Source organism: Xylocopa sonorina, chromosome 10, assembly GCF_050948175.1.
Source record: "Xylocopa sonorina isolate GNS202 chromosome 10, iyXylSono1_principal, whole genome shotgun sequence".
Lineage (NCBI taxonomy): Eukaryota > Metazoa > Arthropoda > Insecta > Hymenoptera > Apidae > Xylocopa > Xylocopa sonorina.
Window position 1 is genome coordinate 5,751,107 of NC_135202.1, and position 22,347 is coordinate 5,773,453.

Sequence of the window (22,347 nt, forward strand, 5' to 3'; positions counted from 1 at the left end):
TCTTACTAACTTTTGTTGCTCTTTTTAATTTTCAGACACACTTATACTTTTTACAGTACAAGTTGTATTTATATAATGTTATGATTATATAGTTAATTATGTTATTTAATAATATGTAATAACAAAGTCTAATATTTTAGCTGCTAACAGTAATTATGCCTTCAAATGTATACAAATTTCGTTATAAATATAATGAAATAACTTTTTTTTTTCTTATTTTATATGATATGCATCAGGAAAAGTAATGTTGTATCTTTAGTAGTACAAAAGTTGTACTTCTCTATATTCAATGATACAGTGCATGAAAACTACTATAAGTTAATCTGAGTTGAATGTTTATGGGTGTTCTGTGTGGTACAGAAGATGTTTTACGTTTTTTTTCTTTTATACAAACTTTTGATTAAACAATACTTATTTTAGATGGTGGCTGGTTACTATAACTATTGCACATATGAAAATATAAAAATTTTGCTAATTACATTAATTTAGTAATACGCCATTGTTTTACTTGAATGTTAAATTTAAAGTACACTTTGGCTGATTGTCAATTTGTCTTATTGTATATTTTATATGCTTCAAAAGAAAAGGAAAAATACGGATCATTATATTCTTCTATTATTGCATTAATCAAATAATCGAATATTTTTCGAAATGAAGCAAATGTTAATCCTACAGAGTAATTTATATCAGTGTGTTTTAATAACATTACTGCAAGGATATAATGATCTTCTGTTATAACTAATACGTTGAATCTAACGAAATTGTTTTTAACAGGAGCAGGAGAGACTCTCCAATAGAGATCGTTCCAGCAGAGAAGCTGAACAAGAACGTCAATGGAAACAGTTACAAGCGATGCGTCAACAACAGGCACAAATGCAACAACAAGTTATTCACGAGCAACGCGTACACGGTATGCAACACTGTATTTTTTTCTCACTATTAGAAAAATATTTAAGTGTTAATTTTATATAAATGAAAATCAGACGCAAATCAACTGTAATAAAATGCATCTGAGATTCTGGTATTCCTCTTACAGCTGTTACCAGGGTCCATAGACAAATAAGCGACGATAATACAAGTCAAATAAATACCGACAATACTACAGGATTAACGACACAATTACAAGTTTCTACATCACAGGTAAAATTTTAGCTTATACGTACAACAAATACCATATTTCTGTGGTGCACTGGAAAAGAAGGGCTTCGGATTTGCTACAGACGACGACATTTGACGTTTTCGCCTATTGAAATGTATGCAGACAACGTTAGTTAGCGTTACTTAAATTAAGACTAACATTAAGTAATGACAATTGAATAACATCCATACCGACAATTTTATATTACAGTAATTTGTGGTTGAAAAAAATACTATACACTCTATCGAAGAGTTTATAGACTCTACTGAAAAGTCTTCTAACACATTGAGAGCGAATGTGTTAAGTCATACATTGACTAGAACGAGTTAAAGGTATCAATATAACTTCCTAATAGGAGACTTTCAAGGAACACGGATATAAGTCATCTATTTCAAACATAAAATGAATGATAAGCAAATGAAGTAGTGTGTTAAGTACAATTTTCGTATTATGATTTGGAAAAGTGACTTTCATAGTTCTCTTTTTATCGTAAAAATTTTCATTTTATGTAAACGGGCATTGGACACAGAGACGAAAGAGCTATGAAGAGAAAAAGGATCAAAGAAAGAAATCGGAGTTGTGAAAAATGTTTTACATCTTCTTGAAAAATTTGTCTTTCGATTTTGCCCACTTTTCCATTTCACCACAAAGTTAAGACGTACTCATCTAAATATTCTATATGACGTATTTTATAGGACGGAAATCATATGGGACCATTAGCTTCGCCGTCGCCTGGATCACGCAATACATTTGCAACCCCTCCCATAAAAGTCACGCGAGGTTTAGCGCCTCAGAGCCCACACCAGGGCATACCACGTTTACCAAATCAACCTTGTGCAGCGATGGCACGTCCAGGTGGGACTGTGGTTAGGCCAGGGATGCCAAACAATTTCACACAACCGCCTTCTCCGTTTTCCCCGCAAGCACCACAGTCCCCACACGACTTTCCACAGTCCCCAGCCTCGTCACAATCCCAGGACCATTTTCAACGTTTCGATAATACCGAAGCGTATTCTCAAGGCTCCCAAACACCCAGGTCACAAATATCTGGAACACCATCATATTCCACGTCGCCTCGAAGCGACGTGTTTCCTCAGCCTCCAGGTACACCACGGCCTATGTTTAATGCTCCTACTATTCGTCCTGCTACCCACGTATATGCACCATCTCGTACACCTGATCCGTACAGTAGTCAACCTCCCACCCCCTCTCCCGCTCCAAATTATCCTTCGCCAAGGCCAGAATCTCGACAAGATTCGCAGCCGCCCGAAGTGTTCAATCAACAGCCGGAAGTGAACAGGCAGTTACGCGACCTTCTGCAAAGGCAACAATTTAGCAAAAAAATGGAACCTGTCAGCACTACGTGGAACCAAGGTAAGATATTTGGGAATGATTTAATCTTCGAACACCGTGCGTGCTATACCGATTACTCGATTTCACCACACATATTTCTACTAATTTTTCAGATGGTCAAAGCAATACGGAAAACACCCAGCAACAATTTGATACAAGTCATGTACAACTTCCGCAACATTCGCAAGCAGCGAACAATACCGGTGAAAGCACTTTCAGACATCCTCTACCACCTGGTATTGTTAGACCCAGAATGCCCATCCAACCAAACGTTTTGATAAGAAATCAAATCGGTAATTTTCTGCTATTTTAAATCTACCTATATTGACATAATATTCGTAGTAGTTTTTTTACTATGGTACTATTTAATATCTGCTTAGGAATAAATTCGAGACATCCTGTGGCAGCAAATATAGATGCCAGGGTACAGAATATAGATCCACGGACTAGAATGCTCTTACAAAGACCGCAGGTAGCTGCTAGCATTCCTCAGCAACATTTTCAAGGAAATCAAACTTTGCAAACACGAATGCCAGCTGCAAGGAATTCCATTGCAGAACCTTACGACGTTTTGCAACAGCAAAGGTTTCCAGGTACGCGTACGTTCTATATTACGACGCTGTCTTTGCGTGAACCAGTGTTCGATTAATCAGCATCATATTTACAGATCCTAATCAAGGGCAAACTATGACGCAACGCATAATACGAGCTCCTCAGGATAATTTAAATCAGGGGATCAGAATGTTAGGCCCGCAAGGGCTTGGTATACGAGCGTCTCTAATACCAACTACGGTTAGTGAAGCCACTGTTAGCCCTTCCGAACCGTCGGAAATCCCCGACAATGTCACTGCAGAGCTTGAAAAATTAGAACAAGAGGCAGCACCAATGGTTGAGGTCGAGGGCGTAGGTGCAATATTAGGTGATCTAGGCGATGATGACGATGAACTGCTTGGTAAGTGAAATATCTAACGTCAAGTTCATATTGTTGCGAGCGTCGAACAGTAAGTAAGTTCTCTGTTTTTCCGCAGCTGAAATGGGAGCAGATTTTAATATTTTGGAATACGCTGATCCTGAACTAGACAACATTGCGGGTGGTGAGAAAACAAATATACTTGATTTAGATTTAGAACAAGTCGAAGTAGAGACGAAGGATGAGAAACAAAAGAAGGAAGTTAAGGACGAAGAGCGAAAATCGACAGATTTGGGGGCGAACAGCGCGGTACATGCAGACATCAGTGACACGTGTACGACCACTACTGTACAAACACCGACCGAGACGTCCAATGCTCCGACACAAGCACAAACAGTAACACCTATTACCGTAACATCACAAACGCCACAGCAACAACCATCCACGATTATGCCTCAGTCGCATGCTCAAGCTGTACAACAACAAATGCATCAGCACGTACAGCAAGCAGCGGCGATGGGCAGGCCTATGGCTCCAGGAACTCGTTTGCTTTCGCCTGATGGAGCGGTTGGCATTGTCACATCAACCAATACCGTTACAGTCAGCTATCCGTCCACGTTCCCTGGACATCCTCAGAGAATGCCACAAGCACATATCCAAGGTGCGTGCAACGTTATGGTATACCTACAATTGCAATTAAATAGGTTACTATTTTACAGTTATATTTTATTATTGCAGTATCGCAACAACAGCAACGTCTCGGTATGAGAGTAGCTGGCGTGCCAAACGTGGCTGGTAGAGTGGTCGCTGTCAATCACATGATCGGCCCTCGTATGCCTCTTGCACCACCGCCGCCGCCGCCGCCACCTCCGTATCCTGGACCACCACCACCTTACCCTGGACCAATACAGGTTTGTACCTATGTCAGACACATTCTCGATGTTCCTGAAGTTTTTGCATCGCTTTAATTTTGAGTATTTTTTACGCAATTATACCTAATAACACTTTCCTCTAACCACAAGAATACTAAATATTTCGCAGTCTGATAAGCAACGAACGCTTCGCGGAGTACGTAACAAGAATTTTTAAAACCGTTCTAATCGTGACAGACATCGACTATAACAATCCTAATTCGTCGCACACAAATTCTAGTAACTTACTGATATACGTTCAAACTATTTCTATACATGCATTTTTACAATACCATTTTTTTTTTTAAATATCGTACATGATTAGTTAGATGTAGAACCGCGTGGAAGTTCTGTATTTAAGTTCAGACAATGATTATTGAGTTGTGTAATATCTTGGTAGCTTTATGAATTTGAATTCTAATCGCGTGGCATATGAGTTGTCCAATTTTGTTAAGTATCACGATATAATAAACGTGAACACAGGTGATATCTCGAATTTGCTATGATACGTAGGACGTAGGCAAGTAATTTATTTAAATATATAAAAGTATTGGCTGGTAAAATGGTGTTTTCGCCTGGGTGTTTGCAATGCATTGGTGTTGGTGCATGTCTAGATGGGGCTGTGCCCAGGTGGGCGGGGTATGACGCGGCCCCCAGTCCATATAGGGCACCCAGTACCGGTGGCGGGCCCACCAATGGCCCCTGTGGTACATACTGGTACGCCCGCAATGACACCTCACCCTCACCGAAGACCCTTGCTTCTGCAGGTGAGCAAGACTTGGGGACTTTACAGCATTCAGCACAACAGTATCACCTGCAACGATACTTAGAATCAGAAATATTATCCTCCGGATTGTTTTCACTATAATTACACGATTTTTCGTTTTCCACTTCCCGTAGAAATTATATTTACTCCTCGAGAGATGGATGTCAGGTCATTAATTGCATTATTCGCAATTCATATAAATGTTCTGCTTGAAATAAAATTACTTATCATCCATCTATGTTAGGTCTCATACAGAAATGTGTTTCTTATTATTATTTCTAGATTTCGATTACTGATTAGTAATAAAAGGTCTGAATAATATAGTAAATTTTGTTGAACGATTATCATTTATAATAACGTTGTGAATAAAATATATTGCATTTATGTTCATGTGTGCATGTATGTTCTAAATAGAAAAACGTTAAGCATCATCAGATCACGTATATCATTGATATTTGCTCCACAACAGTCAACATATTTCATATATAAATTTCTACCATTAACTTGTTCATATAATATTTATATGTTAATGATAATTCCAGTAAAAATGAAACTTTGCATGTTTGTATTTCTTTTCCCTTTTTTTGTTTAGGACAATCAATGTTCCACGTTTCATTATGTAATATTACAACACACGAATTTAGCATTTATGCAATTTCATGTCACTGTCCTACTTCATTGAAACACAAAGATATATTTCCACGATATTCCGTTAATTCGTTGGAGATTCGATAAGCTGTCAGTAGTCGTGTTCACAGGAACAACCATTATTGTTGGAGGACTTACTGGAGCAGGAGAAACGAGAACAGGAAAAGCAACAACAACAACAGCAGCAGCAGCAACAACAACAACAACAACAGCAGCAACAACAACAGCAGCAGCAGCAGCAAAGCGATGCTGCATCTTCCGGAGGACCACTTCTAAGTGACAGTGAGTTTGAACAATTTAAAGCAGATATTTTGGGATCTGCACCCCTTGCTTCTCCTCCACAAGGAATTACATCAGTACCTGGAGGAGTTCCTGTAATTAGGCCACCTTGTACATCAAGCCCACCATCCGCTCCAGGTACCAGCTGGCAGCAAGCAGTACCGGATGCGACGAAACTAGCCGCTCAGGTGCCCAGACAACCAATTGCCACTCAAACACCACCGGAACGTTAGTATCTTAAACACATTTTACATAATCTGCCTTGCAATTAGCTTTTCGACTATAAAGAACACAAATGTCTACTTTATTTAATTAAAATTATGTACAGTGAATGTAATAACATTCTTCAACTTGACTTTTACACGTCGCAGTCAAAGAATTAACATTATGACAATTAAAAAAAAAAAAAATTTGTTGTATATTACAGCGAGGGTTGCCACGTTTAACATCTCCCAGATCCCTGCCCCGCCCACGCCGCCGGACACAATCGTGAACGAACAGGACCGCCAAGTACAACTGCAGTACGAGCAATGGCTGACCCGTCAGCATCAAGTGTTGACACAGCAGTTGAAGTATTACGAAACTGAGGTACAAAAGCTGCGTAAAATACGAAAAGTAAGGATAGAATGTTTTTATGTTGCGGTGTTTTCGTTTTTGTAGCACTCTATACTGTACAGGTATGCTACAGTCAAACTCTCTCCTGATTTTACAGTCCCTCAATAGCAAACAGCGACAGCTACGAAAGTCCGGGAACGAGTTGACGGAGAACGACGCGGCCGAACTGCAACGCATTTCCAGCGAGCAAGCGATACTGCAGAAGCACCTGGACGCGAGTCGCAAGCAAACCCGTCAACATGGCATGCTGATACAGGAATACCAGAGCAAACAGCAACAGAGGCAACCGCAGCAGCAAAACAGCGAGCCGTGTTCACCACTGATGTCGCCTTCCCAACACTCGCCAATGCACAGTCCCGCTGCACTCGTTTCTCAAAGTCCAGGCCCCGGAAACGTCCCAACGAGCATGATACAACATTCACCAGCGACTCCGATCATTCAACACAGCCCTAACCCGCCTCTGCTGCAACACAGCCCTGGCAATCCGCAATCAGGGAACCCAGGAACCATGTCACCTCACAACATGCAACAATCTCCCAGAATTGGCACACCACATTCGCAAAACGAAGAAAGTCCCTTCAGCCCTGGCGCTATGCCGTCGCCAGGTATGTGTGGCCCTGCGGCCACTCGAATGACCTCTCCGCAACACCGTGCGATCATCACTGGAAGACTCGCGACCAGCCCCGGTGCTTTCACTCCGGACACTCGAAACACGCAACAAATTATCGGGGATCAAGGAGTTCGAGTTCATGGTCTCACTCAACGTTTCGTCCGTCCACCTGCCGTGGGAGAACCCGGACAGAGGCCCAGACTGCAGCTGCAAGGAGGGATCGTATACGGACAACGCTCCCCGCTTGGAAGCCCGCAACCCAATCAACAGTCTCTGATGAATCAACATCAACAGATGCTTCAAAGACAACAGATCATTCAGCAGCAACACGAGACTACTGGAATCCTATCGGACGGACAGAACGCGATGACTCAACGTACTCTGCAGATGGTGCAACAGAGACAACAATTGCTTCAACAGCAACAGCAGCAGCAACAAATGGCTCAACAGCAGAGACAACAGTTCCTGCAGATGCAGCAACAACAGCAACAGCAGCAGCAGCAGCAGCAACAACATACGATGCAGAAACCACCGAGCTCTCCAATGGTGTCTCAACCTGCCAACTCTCCGAGTCCTCAACTTCACCAACAGATTCAACAAAGTTATGGACAACCTCCGAGTTCACCAATGCCTCGTAGCCCCATGGTTCAGCAGACAATGGGTTCGCCCATGCTTCAACAACAGCTGAGTCAAACCTCGCAACCTCCCAGTCCAATGAACGCGAGAATTCATCCACATCCGCCTAATTCACCTATGATATCGCAGTACCAACCACCGAGTCCAATGTCGCGCAACCACCCGTCGACGTCTCCCATGCTGCAGCATCAATTGAACAACACGCATCATCCTCAAGCGTCTCAACCGCCTAGCTCTCCCATGCCGCGCAGTCCCATGGTAGGTGGCTCGCCTATGCAAATGCAAAGGAGACAGTCCACTGGAAATAGTCCAGCGATGCCGGACCGACCGCAAAGCGTAGAAAATCCAGGAACGCCGAGAACACCGCATACCCCGCACACGCCTCATACACCGCACGGTTCCTACGCATCTCAGGCCTCTGCTAACATTACGGTGCAAAATGATCAACAACAACAGATGCAACAACAGCAGCAGCATCAGCATCAACAGCAATCTATTTCACAGGAACAAGTGTCCACAACGGACCATACGGGTAGAGGTGGAGGGAACCCACATAATCCATTGAATCCGTTGCCTTTCGGACGGTTCGGGTATATTAGGCTTGGACTGAGAGGTGGTTCGCCTATGTGGTCTACGAAAGCTGAGACCAGCAAAGGGAAAACGTCTGAATCGCATCTGTTGAACATAGACGACAAACCGAACACGTCCGTGGTCGTGCACAGAAAAACTGGCATACCGCCATCGAAGATCAACTCTTTGGTATGCGCAGACTACAACGATTTCGACGATGACTCGCACACACCACCCCAAACTCCACCGACGAGTATAGAAACCAAGCAGACCACTTCGTTATCCGACAATGGACCCCTAACGTTGGGTAGTCCTAGTAATAAAATGGAACCCATTCCTGATACCACTGATTATGACGACGATAAAACTATCGTGAACACCGAGGTGACACTGAGCTCCACGGCTCAACGAGATAGCGATGATATTACGGTTATAGATCAGTTTGGAGACTCGGAACTAGTCGATGTGATGTCAGGAACGTTAGAGGGTGAAGAGGAGTACGTGCTTTTCGATTCTGGAATGGTGGTGGATTTGACGGCGGACATCAACGAATCTCTCTGCCACGCCTTAGTTAACGAAAGCAGTCAAGGGCACGACTTGGTACAAATATTGGAAATTGAAAATCCTGAATCTCAAACAGACGAACCACTGTTGAGCGACGAGGACCTGGTACCATCCCACACGAGGAACAAAAAGGGTTTGAGATTAGACATAATGAGCACTTTGCAGTCTGGTAAGAGGCTGGTAGCAGTTACGGATACTCCGGAGTCACCTGATCAAGAAGAACTTCGCGTGGACCCATCGCCCGTATCGTACATAGACCAATCGCCTGATCAGGGCCTGATGGTGTCTTTCGTCAATGAATCAGAGGTGGTAATTATCGATCCCAGCACGAAATCGCCCGAGGATAATCTGTCCAAAGAATCGTGTACAGAAGAGGTCGAGAAGTTGGATACACCAAGTGTTTCTGAGGTGTCGAAAGAAAATACCGTTGCTGAAAGTGTTGCTGAGGATCAATCAAAGACACAGAAAGAATCAAAGCCAAATAGAAGTCCCACATCCTTTGTGTTCTGCGACAAAGTTCTTTATAATCAAATTCCACCGTCAAGTATACACCACGCTAACATTGGCGTTCCTTCCACTTGCAGATCCATCGTTTCCTTGGCAATCTCTTCAAGTACAAACATTAGCAACGACAATACAAACACCGTTTCCACCACTGTATTAATAGCCACGGATGCAACTGTCAAACCGACTCCAATTTTCACAACCCTGAGCATCGCAAAGGAGACGACACCGCCTTCTACTTTTAACAATCAAAAACAATTACCATCGACAATGGCGAGCATCGTGGCGGACGCTAAGATCGCTGCTAAACTTAGCCAGACAGCATTCGAAAACATAATTGTTAGCTCGCAGCAAAATATTGCGAAAACAGAATCATTACCAAAAATCAGTTCGACAAGCGTGGAAGTTTCCAAGCCTCAAGTCACAGGCCCGGACAAAATTGTGTCGTCAGTGCCTAATTTACAGTTCAGCAGTTTCGCGCAAAGCACTGCCACCGCCGTGTCCACGGTGGGGACGACGAGCAATCCCACGAAACTGGTCTTGGGCGTGCAGCCGACGTCTGTTACGCTGTCCACGCCGAAAATGTCGATACCAGATCTTCCTAAGAAGGAGAACGGGAATAATTTCGTAGTGGTAACGAAGGATAATCAATTGGAAGTTTTAGGGAAAATTACGAAGATCAAAACCGAGAAAGACGAAACCGATCGCGCGGTGAAAAAGTCGGAGGAGTCTAGTACGGATACTTTGACCGGTAACGTGGCTACGAGCGTAGCTGCGAGCCAAGAGTCATCTGCATCCGATGAAAAGAAGAACGATCCTTTGAACACCACCGACGAACTGGAGAGCATGCTTGAGGCGATCCATAACCCTGCTGAGAATACAATAAGCAGAGAGGACTCTCGCACAGAAAGTAAGTCTGATACTGCTTCGTCATTGAAGAGGATATCACCGCTCACAGATGACTTATCGTTGGTAAATATTTTAGAGAACGATTCGGAACCAGTTGAGAATGACAGCAAAGAGGAAAGCGTAACGACCTCTGAGGCTCAAAGAGTGAACAACAAGTCGAAAGAAATAGAGACCAGCGTCGCAGAAAATACGAACATAAGTATCCCTCAGAAAGAGAAGAAGCACAATGAATTATGCACGGAAATTGAAACGAGTAAACCTTCTTACGGGCATTCCATCGACGAAGACAAGAGTATAATGGATGAATCATCTGATGACATATTGGACATGTTACATAACATCATATCATCCAAGCCAGAAATGGCTAACAGCGAGATACTTCAGGAAGACAGATCGAGAAAGTCGAGCATGATGTACGAACTACCAAGACCTTTAGATACGTTACCATTAAACATTCTTCAAGAGTCTTTGATGGATCTCGAACAAGATCATTCGGATAATGAGCATCTTTTAAGAAACGAGAACAAAGCGCCGAAGGTACAGAAAACCAGTCCACCGCCTGTCGAGCAACCAGCGCCCAAAAAGACTTCGCCAATCCCGCATCAGAGTACTCCCTTGGTAGTGAGTACCATAGCACAGTTGCAGAAATGTACGACAACGGTGCCTCATCTTTCTCCTCTGTCGAAACCCACGGAATTAACATCAAACGTCGCCAACGTGTCGCATCAGCTTCGAACATTGCTCTCCTCTTTGTCCCAGGCGAATCACTCGCAGAATTGTACGACCGTGAATCAAACCGCAATCGTGACAATGATGTCCTCAGCGATCTCAGGGCCGAAAGTGCCGAACGCTGTAAATAACCTCCACAGCAACGCGAACGTTCGACTGCAGACCTCCATGACCACTTCTAATTCTATAATCGCAAATAAACCGGACCTAGAAACCACGACGACCAATTACACCCCTCATACAAAGGAAAGTACAAATTCTACAGTAAGCATTGTTTCTACTTTGTCTAAGGTCACTCCCACGGAGTCGTTTTTACGAGTCACTTCCAGCGGGATACAGTCTCAAGCTAACAGTGGTCTCTACCTGCAAACGTCGTCTGTGATCACCCCTAGGCCGCCCACGAATTCAGGTATCTCGATCACATCGAACGCGATGCTGAACGCCATGTTGGCAGGCACGAGCTCCGCGAAATCTTCGATCGCTGGCCATCGAACGAACACAGCGCCCACGCAAGCGAGTAATTTGTTGAGCTCGGTAATGGCAACTTCTGTGCAACGCACGCAGAGCCTCCAGGCGATACTACAAGTAAGCTCCGGTTGTTCACCGGCGACGTCTCGCGTGGTCGTGAACGCCACTTCGACCACGGTCACAACGTCCATGCAATGCGTCAGAACCATCGTACCTCCCATTGTAACATCGAGTACGAACAGTATCAACGTCACCACCAGTATATTACAGTCCACTTTGTCTCAAACACCTACTCTTCTGCATTCTCAACTTACATCTAGCCAGAGCCAGTACAAGTCGACCCCTCACTTGCCCGTGGACAGCAAGGCTGCTGACCTCGAGAGACTGGCGCAAAGTACACCGTCGAAAAAGGAACCGGAAGAGTCTAATTGTAAACCGCAGTCGGTAGTCGAGAAATCAACAGCAGCTCGACCAGAGTTGGAGGTAAATAAAAGCGCTGCCGGTTCTCACAGAATGGAGGAATCGCAAAATGTATTGTTAAAACAATTACTACAGAATACAGCGTGCGCAACGACCACTTTGTGCTCTGGTTCTTCGCAAGGCCCCAGTTTGCCTCTGGTCCCATCCCTGGAGGCACAATTAGCGAGGCCGGTACCGCCCACCCCATTCTCCGTTTTGCCACCTCTGCTTAACGAGGTACCAACGCCCAAGACCACCAGCAACAAGCAAGTTCTGAACAGGGAGACATCGTTTTTGTCGCAATCGGTAACACCTCTGAAGGTGCAAAGTCCACCGACCAAAGAAGAGCCACCGAAACCACCTCCGCCGTTGACCACCTCGGCACCAGTCTTGTCTCAGCAACGCATGACTGACACGTTCCCAAAGCAACAGATAACAACGCAACCTGCCAAGACCACTCCCATTTTGACGCAAGCGAACCAACAACCGACGATGACGGTGACCAAGCAAGTACCACCGCTTACGGCGAAAACGCCGGAAACAACCACGCCGATAAAGCAAGAACCGCCACCGAACATTACTCAGCCACCAACGAAACCGGCCAACGATGTCGTTGTTAATAGTACCGTGCCGATTCAGCAACAGTGTGCATCTACTCCTATGACCGTGGCCAGAGTGGTGTCACAAGCAAAACCAGTGATCACAACCGTGGCCGGTAAAACTATCCAGTCCACGACGCAGGTATCGAGTACCGCTCAAGCGACCCAGCAGCAACCGCTGACGACTATTACAGCCGCGCAGCCAGCACAACAGACAACACAAGCACAGACCCAACAGCCCCAGATACCGGTTACCCCGAAACCCATTGTCTCGACCCAGCAACAACCCCCACACGTAAACACAATACCGCCATCAGTGCCTCATACGGTGTCTCACACGGTGGGCCACCAAGCCCAGGCGTCACAGGGTGCAAATGCACAACACACAGTGCCTTTAGTGGAAGTCAAAAAGGAAGTTCTTGATGAAGTTCTATATAGTGGTACACCTACCCAATTAACCGATACCAAAGACTTTCTTACTGCCAAAGAGGAGCTTATCGACGGATCGATTGACGACAAAACTGGTATGCAATGATGTACACTGTTCATTTAAATATGAGTTAGAAATTTAAATTTTAGCGTTTATAATTGAAGAATCATATTTTCGATACTTTATGTGTAGCGCTTGTTCCATTAGCTTACCCAAGGGTTAACGTTGGAGAATCTTAAATTTATTACTTTTAGTCCGGAGGTAAAGTGTGACCGATCTACACTGAATTCTGTCCTTGCAGATCTCAAGAAGTTGAAAAGGCGACAATACCAACAGAAACGGAAGCAAAGCCAAGGGAAGGACCCAACGGCGGCGTCTCAGAAGAAGCGTCCCAGGAAAATACGCGTAGACGAGGATTATGACACGTTCATTGATAATTTAATGACACAATTGCGGCAACTTCCGCCGATGGGAGTATTAGAACCACTTCTAGGCAGGAATTACGGCGTTTGCCCAATATTTGGCTCGGGAGACCTGACGAAAATCGGCAGTCAGAAAGACTACAACACCAGGACAGGAGACTTAGTCGGTTCATACGGATCTGCTACATTGCCGGGTATATCCGATCATTATAACACCCAACCGTTCGGCGAGTTGGAGCCTCTGCCACCTCAACAGCCTGCTTCCACCCAGAGAGGATTCTACGATCAAGAATTTCCACCTCTTAAATTGGACGATTGTAAGCGTTTACGTCGAAACGAGAAAATAAGACAATGGATTTGGATTATTCTTTGCCATATTTTCATATTATAGATAGCACATATTTTCTCTATTTATTTCAATTGTATAAGCATCATAATGGTCATCCAAGTCCATTTCTTTTCTAATCGTTACTGGGTTTTATCTTATTGCTCGTAGAAACGTAACAAATAATAACAATATAATTATTGAATTTTTAGCCGACGATAAAAAGGAGAATTCTTTGTCAACGAACCGCGACGTCGACTCCCCCGACACTATAGTCAGCTCATCTTCGCCCGAATGCGTCATTCCGGAATTCATACACCGATTCCCAGGTTTAAGATTGATCGAGGAGGAGTCGGACGAAGAATCGGATTGGCTGAAGCGAGTATCACCTGTGATACCTTTAATATCACCGATACCAATCAGATTGAAGCCGACGTACGTTGGTAAAGACATTGCTAAACAGGATAAAGAGAACTTAGGAATACCACGGTACGCAAAGTAATGTATTAAAGGATGTCCCAGATTTACCAGACTTTATCAGTATGCCACAATTATTCATAACTGATCGACACGCTATACGTCTAGATAATATTTTCTCTTATTTATACTGATAATGTTTGGTCTTATTTCGTTTCTGGCTTTGAGAATAGTCTTGGTAATGTTAGCGATTTATATAGGTTTGGAAAATCACCTCCAATATCTTTGAGGGATGGCAACGTGACGGTTACGTTGACCTTGAACAGTCAGGCTGCGGACGACATAATGGGAGTACTTAAAGATTTGGCTAATATATTAAACATAGCTCCTCCCACTGGTTACCAGATAGTAGAACGTACTACTACTCCCCCTAGTCAGAAATTAGGTCTTTATAGAATCAAGGGAAAAGATGGTAAAGAGGGAGGTGTGTATCTTAGTACAATAAAAATTTCTATGACGAGAAATCTCCTTATTTCTTCATTCATTTCACTATAAAAGTGAATGTGTTCGATATTTTTTCATGTTCATCTCAATTTTCAGCTCCGATTGATATACAAACTATTTTGAACGGCGCCGCCAAATTCTGTCGTCATTGCGATGTTGTGATATTGAATAGCTTAATAAGAAAGAAAGTATCCGATTTACCATTTTTAAGTAAGGAAGAGGCTGAACCAGGCGACGAGTTATGTTTCTGTTCGGTAGCCTGTTACATGCAGTTTGCCCTTATGCACAGAACACCTTCGAACACCCAGGACAAGGTAAACAAGAATCCATTAAATTATTATGAACCACGTAGAGCGATTCAGCCAATTTGATCGCCAATAATTATGTACAAGTAATTCATTGCACGTGCAAATTTTTTTTTTTGGCTAGGCTGCAACAATAGTCGACCATCTATGTCATAATAAGATAGACAATAAGGTATTGGACGACGATTTCAAGAAAGGAAAGAAATACGTGCAACATCCGGTCGATCATGTTGAAAATATGGAAGTGGATCATACAGGGAAGGAAACGGAAGTCAAGATTAAAATGGAGAAGGAAGATCAGGAGGTCCCCGAGGCGAAAGACGATGTAACGGACGAGAAACGGCCGAAAAAACATTCGGCCACGGAAGAGTCCACAACCGAATCGACCGAGCTTCAACCGCCTGCAAAAGTGTGGAGAGGTTTACGGTACAAAACGTGGTCTGTTGGCTCGATGCAACCCCCGACAAAGTACAAAAAACCAACCGACAAAGAAATCACGGAGGTACAGTCTGAAATGAATTGAATTCTACGTTAGATACATCGCATCTACGATATAACGAATGTTGTGCTCCTTTTTCTGCAGATGCTTTTCCGTATGGGGGTAACGGTAGTACCTGCTAAAGCGGAAGACAGTCGACGATGCATGTTTTGTCACAGTCAAGGTGATGGTACAGCCGATGGTCCCGCCAGGCTACTTAATTTTGACGTCGACAAATGGGTGCACTTGAACTGCGCCCTTTGGTCGGAAGATGTTTACGAAACTGTAAATGGTGCCTTGATGAATCTCGATACCGCTTTGCAACATAGTCTTGTATTAAATTGTATCGTTTGCGAAAAACCGGGAGCTACTGTGAAATGTTTTAAAATGCGCTGCACCAACGTGTACCACCTTGGCTGCGCCGTTAAAGATGGCTGTGTTTTTTATAAGAATAAGGTAACTATCGAGGGAACGATATGAATCTAATTCCTAATTTCTACACTAGGGTCTATCCGTTTTTCAATTGAAATTTATTCGTATCCCCAGAGTACCTATTGCTCTCAGCACGTGCAGAAGAACGAGAAGGACAACGAGCTGACCACGCTCTCCGTGTATAGAAGGGTGTACGTGAACCGTGACGAGAACAGACAAGTCGCAGCCGTGATGCATCACTCGGAACACAATCACCTGCTAAGAGTCGGGAGCCTGATATTCCTAAGCGTCGGGCAGCTACTGCCACACCAGCTCGCCAATTTTCACACACCGAACTACATATACCCCGTCGGCTATAAGATCGTCCGATTCTACTGGAGCATGAGGCGGCCTAACAAACGCTGCCGCTACGTCTGTTCCATCCACGACGTTTCCGGTCGCCCTGAATTCCGCGTCCTGGTGCAAGAGCCCTTGCAAGAGGACGTGGAGCTGCGCGACGCCACGCCTCGCGCTGTCTGGAGCAGAATCCTCGAGCCGCTCGCTGAGCTACGAAGATCGACGCACAGCGTCCAGCTTTTCCCGCGCTACGTCTCCGGCGAGGACCTGTTCGGGTTGACCGAGCCAGCGGTGGTCCGCGTCCTCGAAAGTCTTCCAGGCATCGAAACTCTGACCGATTACAGGTTCAAATACGGCCGTAATCCCCTGTTAGAATTACCGTTGGCGATCAATCCGACCGGCAGCGCGAGAACGGAGGCTCGTCTGAGGAACCAGCTACCGTGGAAGAGGCCTCACACGCAACGCACAGGCTCCTCGGCCAGGGCAGCGTTCGTCCCTACCGCGACCGTCGCGGGCGAAGTAGCCTGCCCCTATTCGAAGCAGTTCGTCCATTCGAAGAGCTCGCAGTACAAGAAGATGAAGCAAGAGTGGCGGAACAACGTATACCTGGCGCGGTCCAAGATCCAGGGTCTGGGACTGTACGCTGCGCGCGATCTGGAGAAACACACCATGGTCATTGAGTACATCGGGGAGATCATTCGTACCGAGTTGGCTGAGACCAGAGAGAAGCAGTACGAAGCAAGGGTACGCCTCTGTTTCAATTATTTTATCATCTCTATCCTCGCTCTCTTTCCCTCTCCTTCTTCCTCTTTGTTACAGATTCAGATAGGATAAGGGGTATAAAAATGGTATTTATTCGACTCTGAAATATTGATTTAAAAGTACGCCCTCTGTTGGGATCCTGTTAACTTCAAAGCCATCCCTGTTAGAAAATTGTAATAGGGTGAAATGAAATTGTTTAGTTTGACGATGTTATAAGTTAGATGGGAATTATTATTACAGAATCGTGGTATTTATATGTTCCGGTTGGACGAAGAAAGAGTGATCGATGCGACGTTGTGCGGAGGTCTCGCAAGGTACATCAACCACTCTTGCAATCCGAATTGTGTCGCTGAAATCGTTGAGGTCGAACGTGATCTTAGAATCATAATCTTTGCGAAGCGAAGAATCTCACGTGGCGAGGAGGTATGTATCAATGTCAACCTGTAATTACAATTTTCATTTCGTTACTACATGTTCGCATATTCTTACGCGTACAATAGTCTTTTCGCTTAATTAATATCCTTCTACTTTGTACTATGAACACCTACGTGTTTGCAGTTGAGTAAAGCGAACAGTCGAGGATAGAATAGATAATCGTATAATCGTTGTATCGATTGTGCTATTTGTATAAATTGGTCTCCATTGCAGCTGGCGTATGACTACAAATTTGACATTGAAGATGACCAGCACAAGATAGCATGCGCATGTGGCGCGCCTAACTGCCGCAAGTGGATGAACTAAAGAGCTCGATCCACCGTTGTTATTGTTACTACGTTATTGGGTAGGTTTTACATGAAGAAAAAAAAAATTATATATATATAAATATATAAATATATATGATAGACACATTATTTAATTTGTAAAGTGCCATTGCAGTTTGACTAATTGATTCATAGTGAAGTTGGTGCTATGCCATCACAACATTCCTCCAAAGTTGTACAATATTAGTTTTACTTTACAAAACATAGAGACATTGATATCGCTTGTATATTACGGACACTCTTTGAGGACACGACACGAGGAGTAATTGCAAAATAATGAAAAAAAAACTAATGATAAATAAATGAATAAGAAACAAATTTTATGGGTCGTGTGTATGTATACAGGAAGTTTGTATCTTTGTATGTTGAGTAGTGTCAACGTTTAGTTGACCGATATTGTAATATAAATCGTTTATTAATTATTATTGCATATACATTGCACTGTATCTGTACATAAAGTAGAGGTCCATGTTATTTTGAATCACACCAGATGAATTATGTAAAGTAACAGTATCTAATTTAGAATTATATACAATTATAACTATTTCATTATATGATAATAAATCCGTACAAAATCTACTGATCTACCGTCGTTTTTGTAAATACCTTTTTTTTCGTGTAATTCGATTTGCTAGCTTCTAGTAGACAAACGATATTCTTCAATTCAATTTCGAATCTATTAGCTTGAACGTTGCAAATGATATATTTATGCTTCGCAATGAATCTTTGTATAGCTTTGTAAGGAGATACACATTTAAATCCGTTGAAGAAATTGCAAAGTGGACACTTCTTCCATTGTTAAATACTTTTTCCTTATTTAAACAATTTATATGCGAATTTATATGCAACTCGTGTATATACCTCGCCTCAAAATACATGATACAATATTGTAATACAAACACATAGCGGAGAGAGACAGCCAAATTTATTTTTTACGACTATTGTACGCAGAACGTAGCAATCTTTTAGATGCAATATTGTAGTAGTATAGCATTTCGAACGAAATTTTATTTATCACATGTAAGAGAGGGAATATATTTAAAAACATTGTATATCGCATTTAATTCGTTTGACTTGCTACAGAAAGAGATATTGACAGAAAATAGTTTATGCTCTAAGGAGTGAAAAATGAAACACAATACAAACCGGGAACAGATCATGTTTACAATTTTATTTTCATAACTGTAAAATAATATTTATAACCGAGTATATATATATATATTTATTTATTTTCAAACGAATATATATATATCGTATGTACGCAAAGTACACAGTCATTTCCTTCAAGTTTCGGTTAGTATTATATAATAAGGAAAGAATACAACAGAACTAAAATAATATGTACAATGAGTATTCAACCGTAAGAATGTGTCGCGATTATTCTATAAAGAGCAAGAGTAATGCCTGACGAAGTCTTAGAAACATTCAATTGTCCAATTGAACGAACAAACAAAACAAAAAAGAAGAAAGAGAAAGGAAAGGCGAAGAAATTGTTCATATTCGTAAAAATCACGAACAGTAGTATAAACATTTAGGGAAAGAGAGCAAAATACGATCACGCGGTGTATGCAAATGTATGCAAGAGTATACAGAAAAGAAAACCGAATGAGGATAGAGAAGCGAGTAACGATGTAATCGGTGAAAAGTATATACGAACGTAAATGCGAAGAAGAAATACATTGTAAGGAAAGAAATGTATTTTAAATGCGATTCTTTGGCATTTATGCACGATACAATTGTAAGGCGGTCTAAAATGTTACAACACCGTGTAACATCTATATATTATGTACAGTTTAAAAAAGTAACTATCACCTTAAGCGTAAAAAGTAAGTGTGGAGATAAGGTACGACGCTTACAAAAAAAAGAAGAAAACCACTTTTGTGTATACTATATATATATATAGATATCGACGATTCAGACAACAATATATATATTGCGTTTGTAAACTTCGTTCTCTCCCTCTCTTTTTCTATATATATATATATAGAAGACCGATTTATATATCCGCAGATTTTTGTAAATTCATATTCAATCGGTATACTTGCGCGGCTATACGTATACTATGATTGTATATTGTATATTCTTTCTAACGCGATGATAATTCTAGGCGAGGATTTTTCGAGTATTTTATCTAAAGGAAACAAAAGAACAATGTAAAAGAAGAAGCTTGATCGTGTTGAGTGATACCTGTTGCTTTTCGAATATAGATATTATAGTTATAACGACGATCCGTGCAACTTGTCCTCAACTTCGCGTGTTTTAGTGAACTTCCTAGCTGATAGTGTATTTCTGTAAAATCGTTTTGCTCGGTAACACCGTTAACAAGAAACCTGTTAAGTTCCCTTTGATCGATGTAACGGGACATCTTCGAGGGTATAGCTTTCTTTTACACATCACCTTTACTTTTTAGGACTGATCTATCGCGGAGAGGATCAGCTAGACAAATCTCGTCCCTTCGTTAGGTAGTAGTTAATCGAGGCGACGTTAGTACCAGTTTGTAATTAAATCTCTTGAGGCGTGTGTCTTAATTTTAAAGAACTAAGTTGTAATAAATCTGTTTGATGATAATCACCGGTGAATTTCATTTACAATATAAATATACTTCACCCTTTCGACGAGACAGAAGAATAAAAGTATGTTGTGACTGAAGTTTCGGCTTTTTTTCTTTTTTTTTTCTGTTTCTTTTTAATGAGCTCTGTAATAACGAAATACGATTCTGCGAAATTTACTCGAATCATTTCTACTTAACGATTACAGTGTTTCGTATCTGACGACAGATTTACTTGAACTATGCGCTTTTGATGCAAAATATGATTTATTCTTTCACCATGAAAGAAAACGGGTGCTTACCAATGTAACAGACGGGAACGATTCTCTGTTCCATTTCTGACAAATTTTCATTTGAAAGGAAACAAAAAAAAAAGAAGAAATAGAACTTAAGAGTTACAACTTCTGTGCAGGTTGAAACAGATATGATGATGGTCTGCTGTCTTCATTCACGATGACACTGGCTCAATCCTGTCGCATGCAATAAATCAACAGAATCAGTAAATGAATATCAAACGAAGTGTACAGTACGAGAGAAGTTCTAGTTTATATGTCGAGAGATTGAAATTAGCAATTAAGTAATCGATAGAAGTATAAATTTGTAATAAAAGTATCAGTATTCTGTACACGAAAATGAGTTCTTCAGCCAATGTGATCGACTCCACTTATTTCTAGAATCGTTCAAATTTGTAATAGATATTTGAAAACCTTTGGAGTTAATCAATTTGGCTTCTGGATACTTTAAACATTCTGCATCACGTAATTGCAATTCTATTAACAGCAAAGCAATGGTATCGTGTTCCATGCTTACTGGTGTGAAACGGTAGGAAAATTTAAATATATGAAAAGAATCGAAGAAAGTATAATAAACTCTTTGCGCTCGACGACTTTCTCGGCTGAGCGGCTGAGTTGCAACTCAAGATGATTTGTGTCTTACAAATAGCATAAATGAATTTATATACAAATTAACATACGAAAACGTTATACTTTAATATATTATCTGTGTTCAGATTTTGAAAGCATAATCTACTGAGAACATCGTGACGAGCGAGAATTGCTGTTCGAGCGCAAAGGGTTGAAAAGCAGATTGAAATGGTGCAATGTTCTATAGCTACATGCGATTACCATAACTGTAATTTCACATTCCATAATGTCGTACACAGTAACGCAATAAGGTATATATCATGCGTAACAATACTGGTAATGCGTACATGCGATTTTACCACTTGTCTCCACTTTACTCTAGATAGAAGGGCCTAAACGTAATGCAACGAATGCTACTTGTCGAATGCATAATTTACTGCATGCATGCTAACAGTGCTATAATAACTGAGTGAGGGTGGATAACGTGCTGTTACAAAGGGAGATAGATGCATTTCACGCACAATTATTAGTTTAAATTACCTACTGATTATCTGAGACTTTGGGAATCGCACATGAAAGTTGTGAATCTATACAGTTTGGAGACTGTTTATCTTTATTGCCATTAGCTTTATATAGTTTATAATAATCGTTATATTATCCACATATAATACAGTTTTATGTACAAGGGGTCTAGTGTACACTATGATTAGATGTAGTGAACGACTTCTCTCGAGAACGATACAAAAGAATTGGTGTTATTAGTTCTTTTCCTTTTCATTTAATAAATAGAGAGTAAACGGATATAATAAAAGCGGGCTATCTACAATCGAAATACAAAAGTAACGAAATAGAGTTTATTACTGATTTATGCTTAAGAGTTAATGGTGTATGCACGTGTGTGTCTCTGTGTGTCTGTGGTATTCGTATTAGATACTGAGCAGTAACATGATTTACAGGAACCATATCTAAGAGCAAGGAAACAAAAAAAAACATACAAAAAAACGCTAATTCTCGACTAGTCAATGAACGAACAGATTCGTCGTGGTGTTTCTCCCTAAGAAAAGAGAAAGTTTCCCTGGAATGTTTGCGATTCGTA

At 41.9% G+C, this 22,347-nt stretch overlaps 1 protein-coding gene across 6 annotated transcripts in view; it reads left to right on the forward strand.

Moving 5' to 3' along the window:
• LOC143428599 (uncharacterized) overlaps nucleotides 1–20,408 on the forward strand; it is a 31,036-nt gene extending 10,628 nt beyond the window's left edge. For 2 of the 6 annotated variants that reach the window (XM_076903605.1, XM_076903606.1), the window contains exons 15-35: nucleotides 775–910; nucleotides 1,037–1,140; nucleotides 1,834–2,512; nucleotides 2,605–2,784; nucleotides 2,872–3,084; nucleotides 3,159–3,443; nucleotides 3,520–4,062; nucleotides 4,140–4,312; nucleotides 4,927–5,079; nucleotides 5,825–6,233; nucleotides 6,433–6,620; nucleotides 6,718–13,192; nucleotides 13,400–13,837; nucleotides 14,058–14,334; nucleotides 14,523–14,746; nucleotides 14,863–15,080; nucleotides 15,196–15,573; nucleotides 15,655–16,005; nucleotides 16,096–17,061; nucleotides 17,320–17,502; nucleotides 17,728–20,408. In XM_076903605.1, coding sequence (XP_076759720.1) covers nucleotides 775–910; nucleotides 1,037–1,140; nucleotides 1,834–2,512; nucleotides 2,605–2,784; nucleotides 2,872–3,084; nucleotides 3,159–3,443; nucleotides 3,520–4,062; nucleotides 4,140–4,312; nucleotides 4,927–5,079; nucleotides 5,825–6,233; nucleotides 6,433–6,620; nucleotides 6,718–13,192; nucleotides 13,400–13,837; nucleotides 14,058–14,334; nucleotides 14,523–14,746; nucleotides 14,863–15,080; nucleotides 15,196–15,573; nucleotides 15,655–16,005; nucleotides 16,096–17,061; nucleotides 17,320–17,502; nucleotides 17,728–17,820 — 12,666 coding nt within the window. In that variant the 3' untranslated portion in view covers nucleotides 17,821–20,408. The remainder of the gene's footprint in view (nucleotides 1–774; nucleotides 911–1,036; nucleotides 1,141–1,833; nucleotides 2,513–2,604; nucleotides 2,785–2,871; nucleotides 3,085–3,158; nucleotides 3,444–3,519; nucleotides 4,063–4,139; nucleotides 4,313–4,926; nucleotides 5,080–5,824; nucleotides 6,234–6,432; nucleotides 6,621–6,717; nucleotides 13,193–13,399; nucleotides 13,838–14,057; nucleotides 14,335–14,522; nucleotides 14,747–14,862; nucleotides 15,081–15,195; nucleotides 15,574–15,654; nucleotides 16,006–16,095; nucleotides 17,062–17,319; nucleotides 17,503–17,727) is intronic. The other 4 variants (XM_076903607.1, XM_076903608.1, XM_076903609.1 and 1 more) reach the window with 4 other exon arrangements.
• The last annotated feature ends 1,939 nt before the right edge of the window (nucleotides 20,409–22,347 follow it).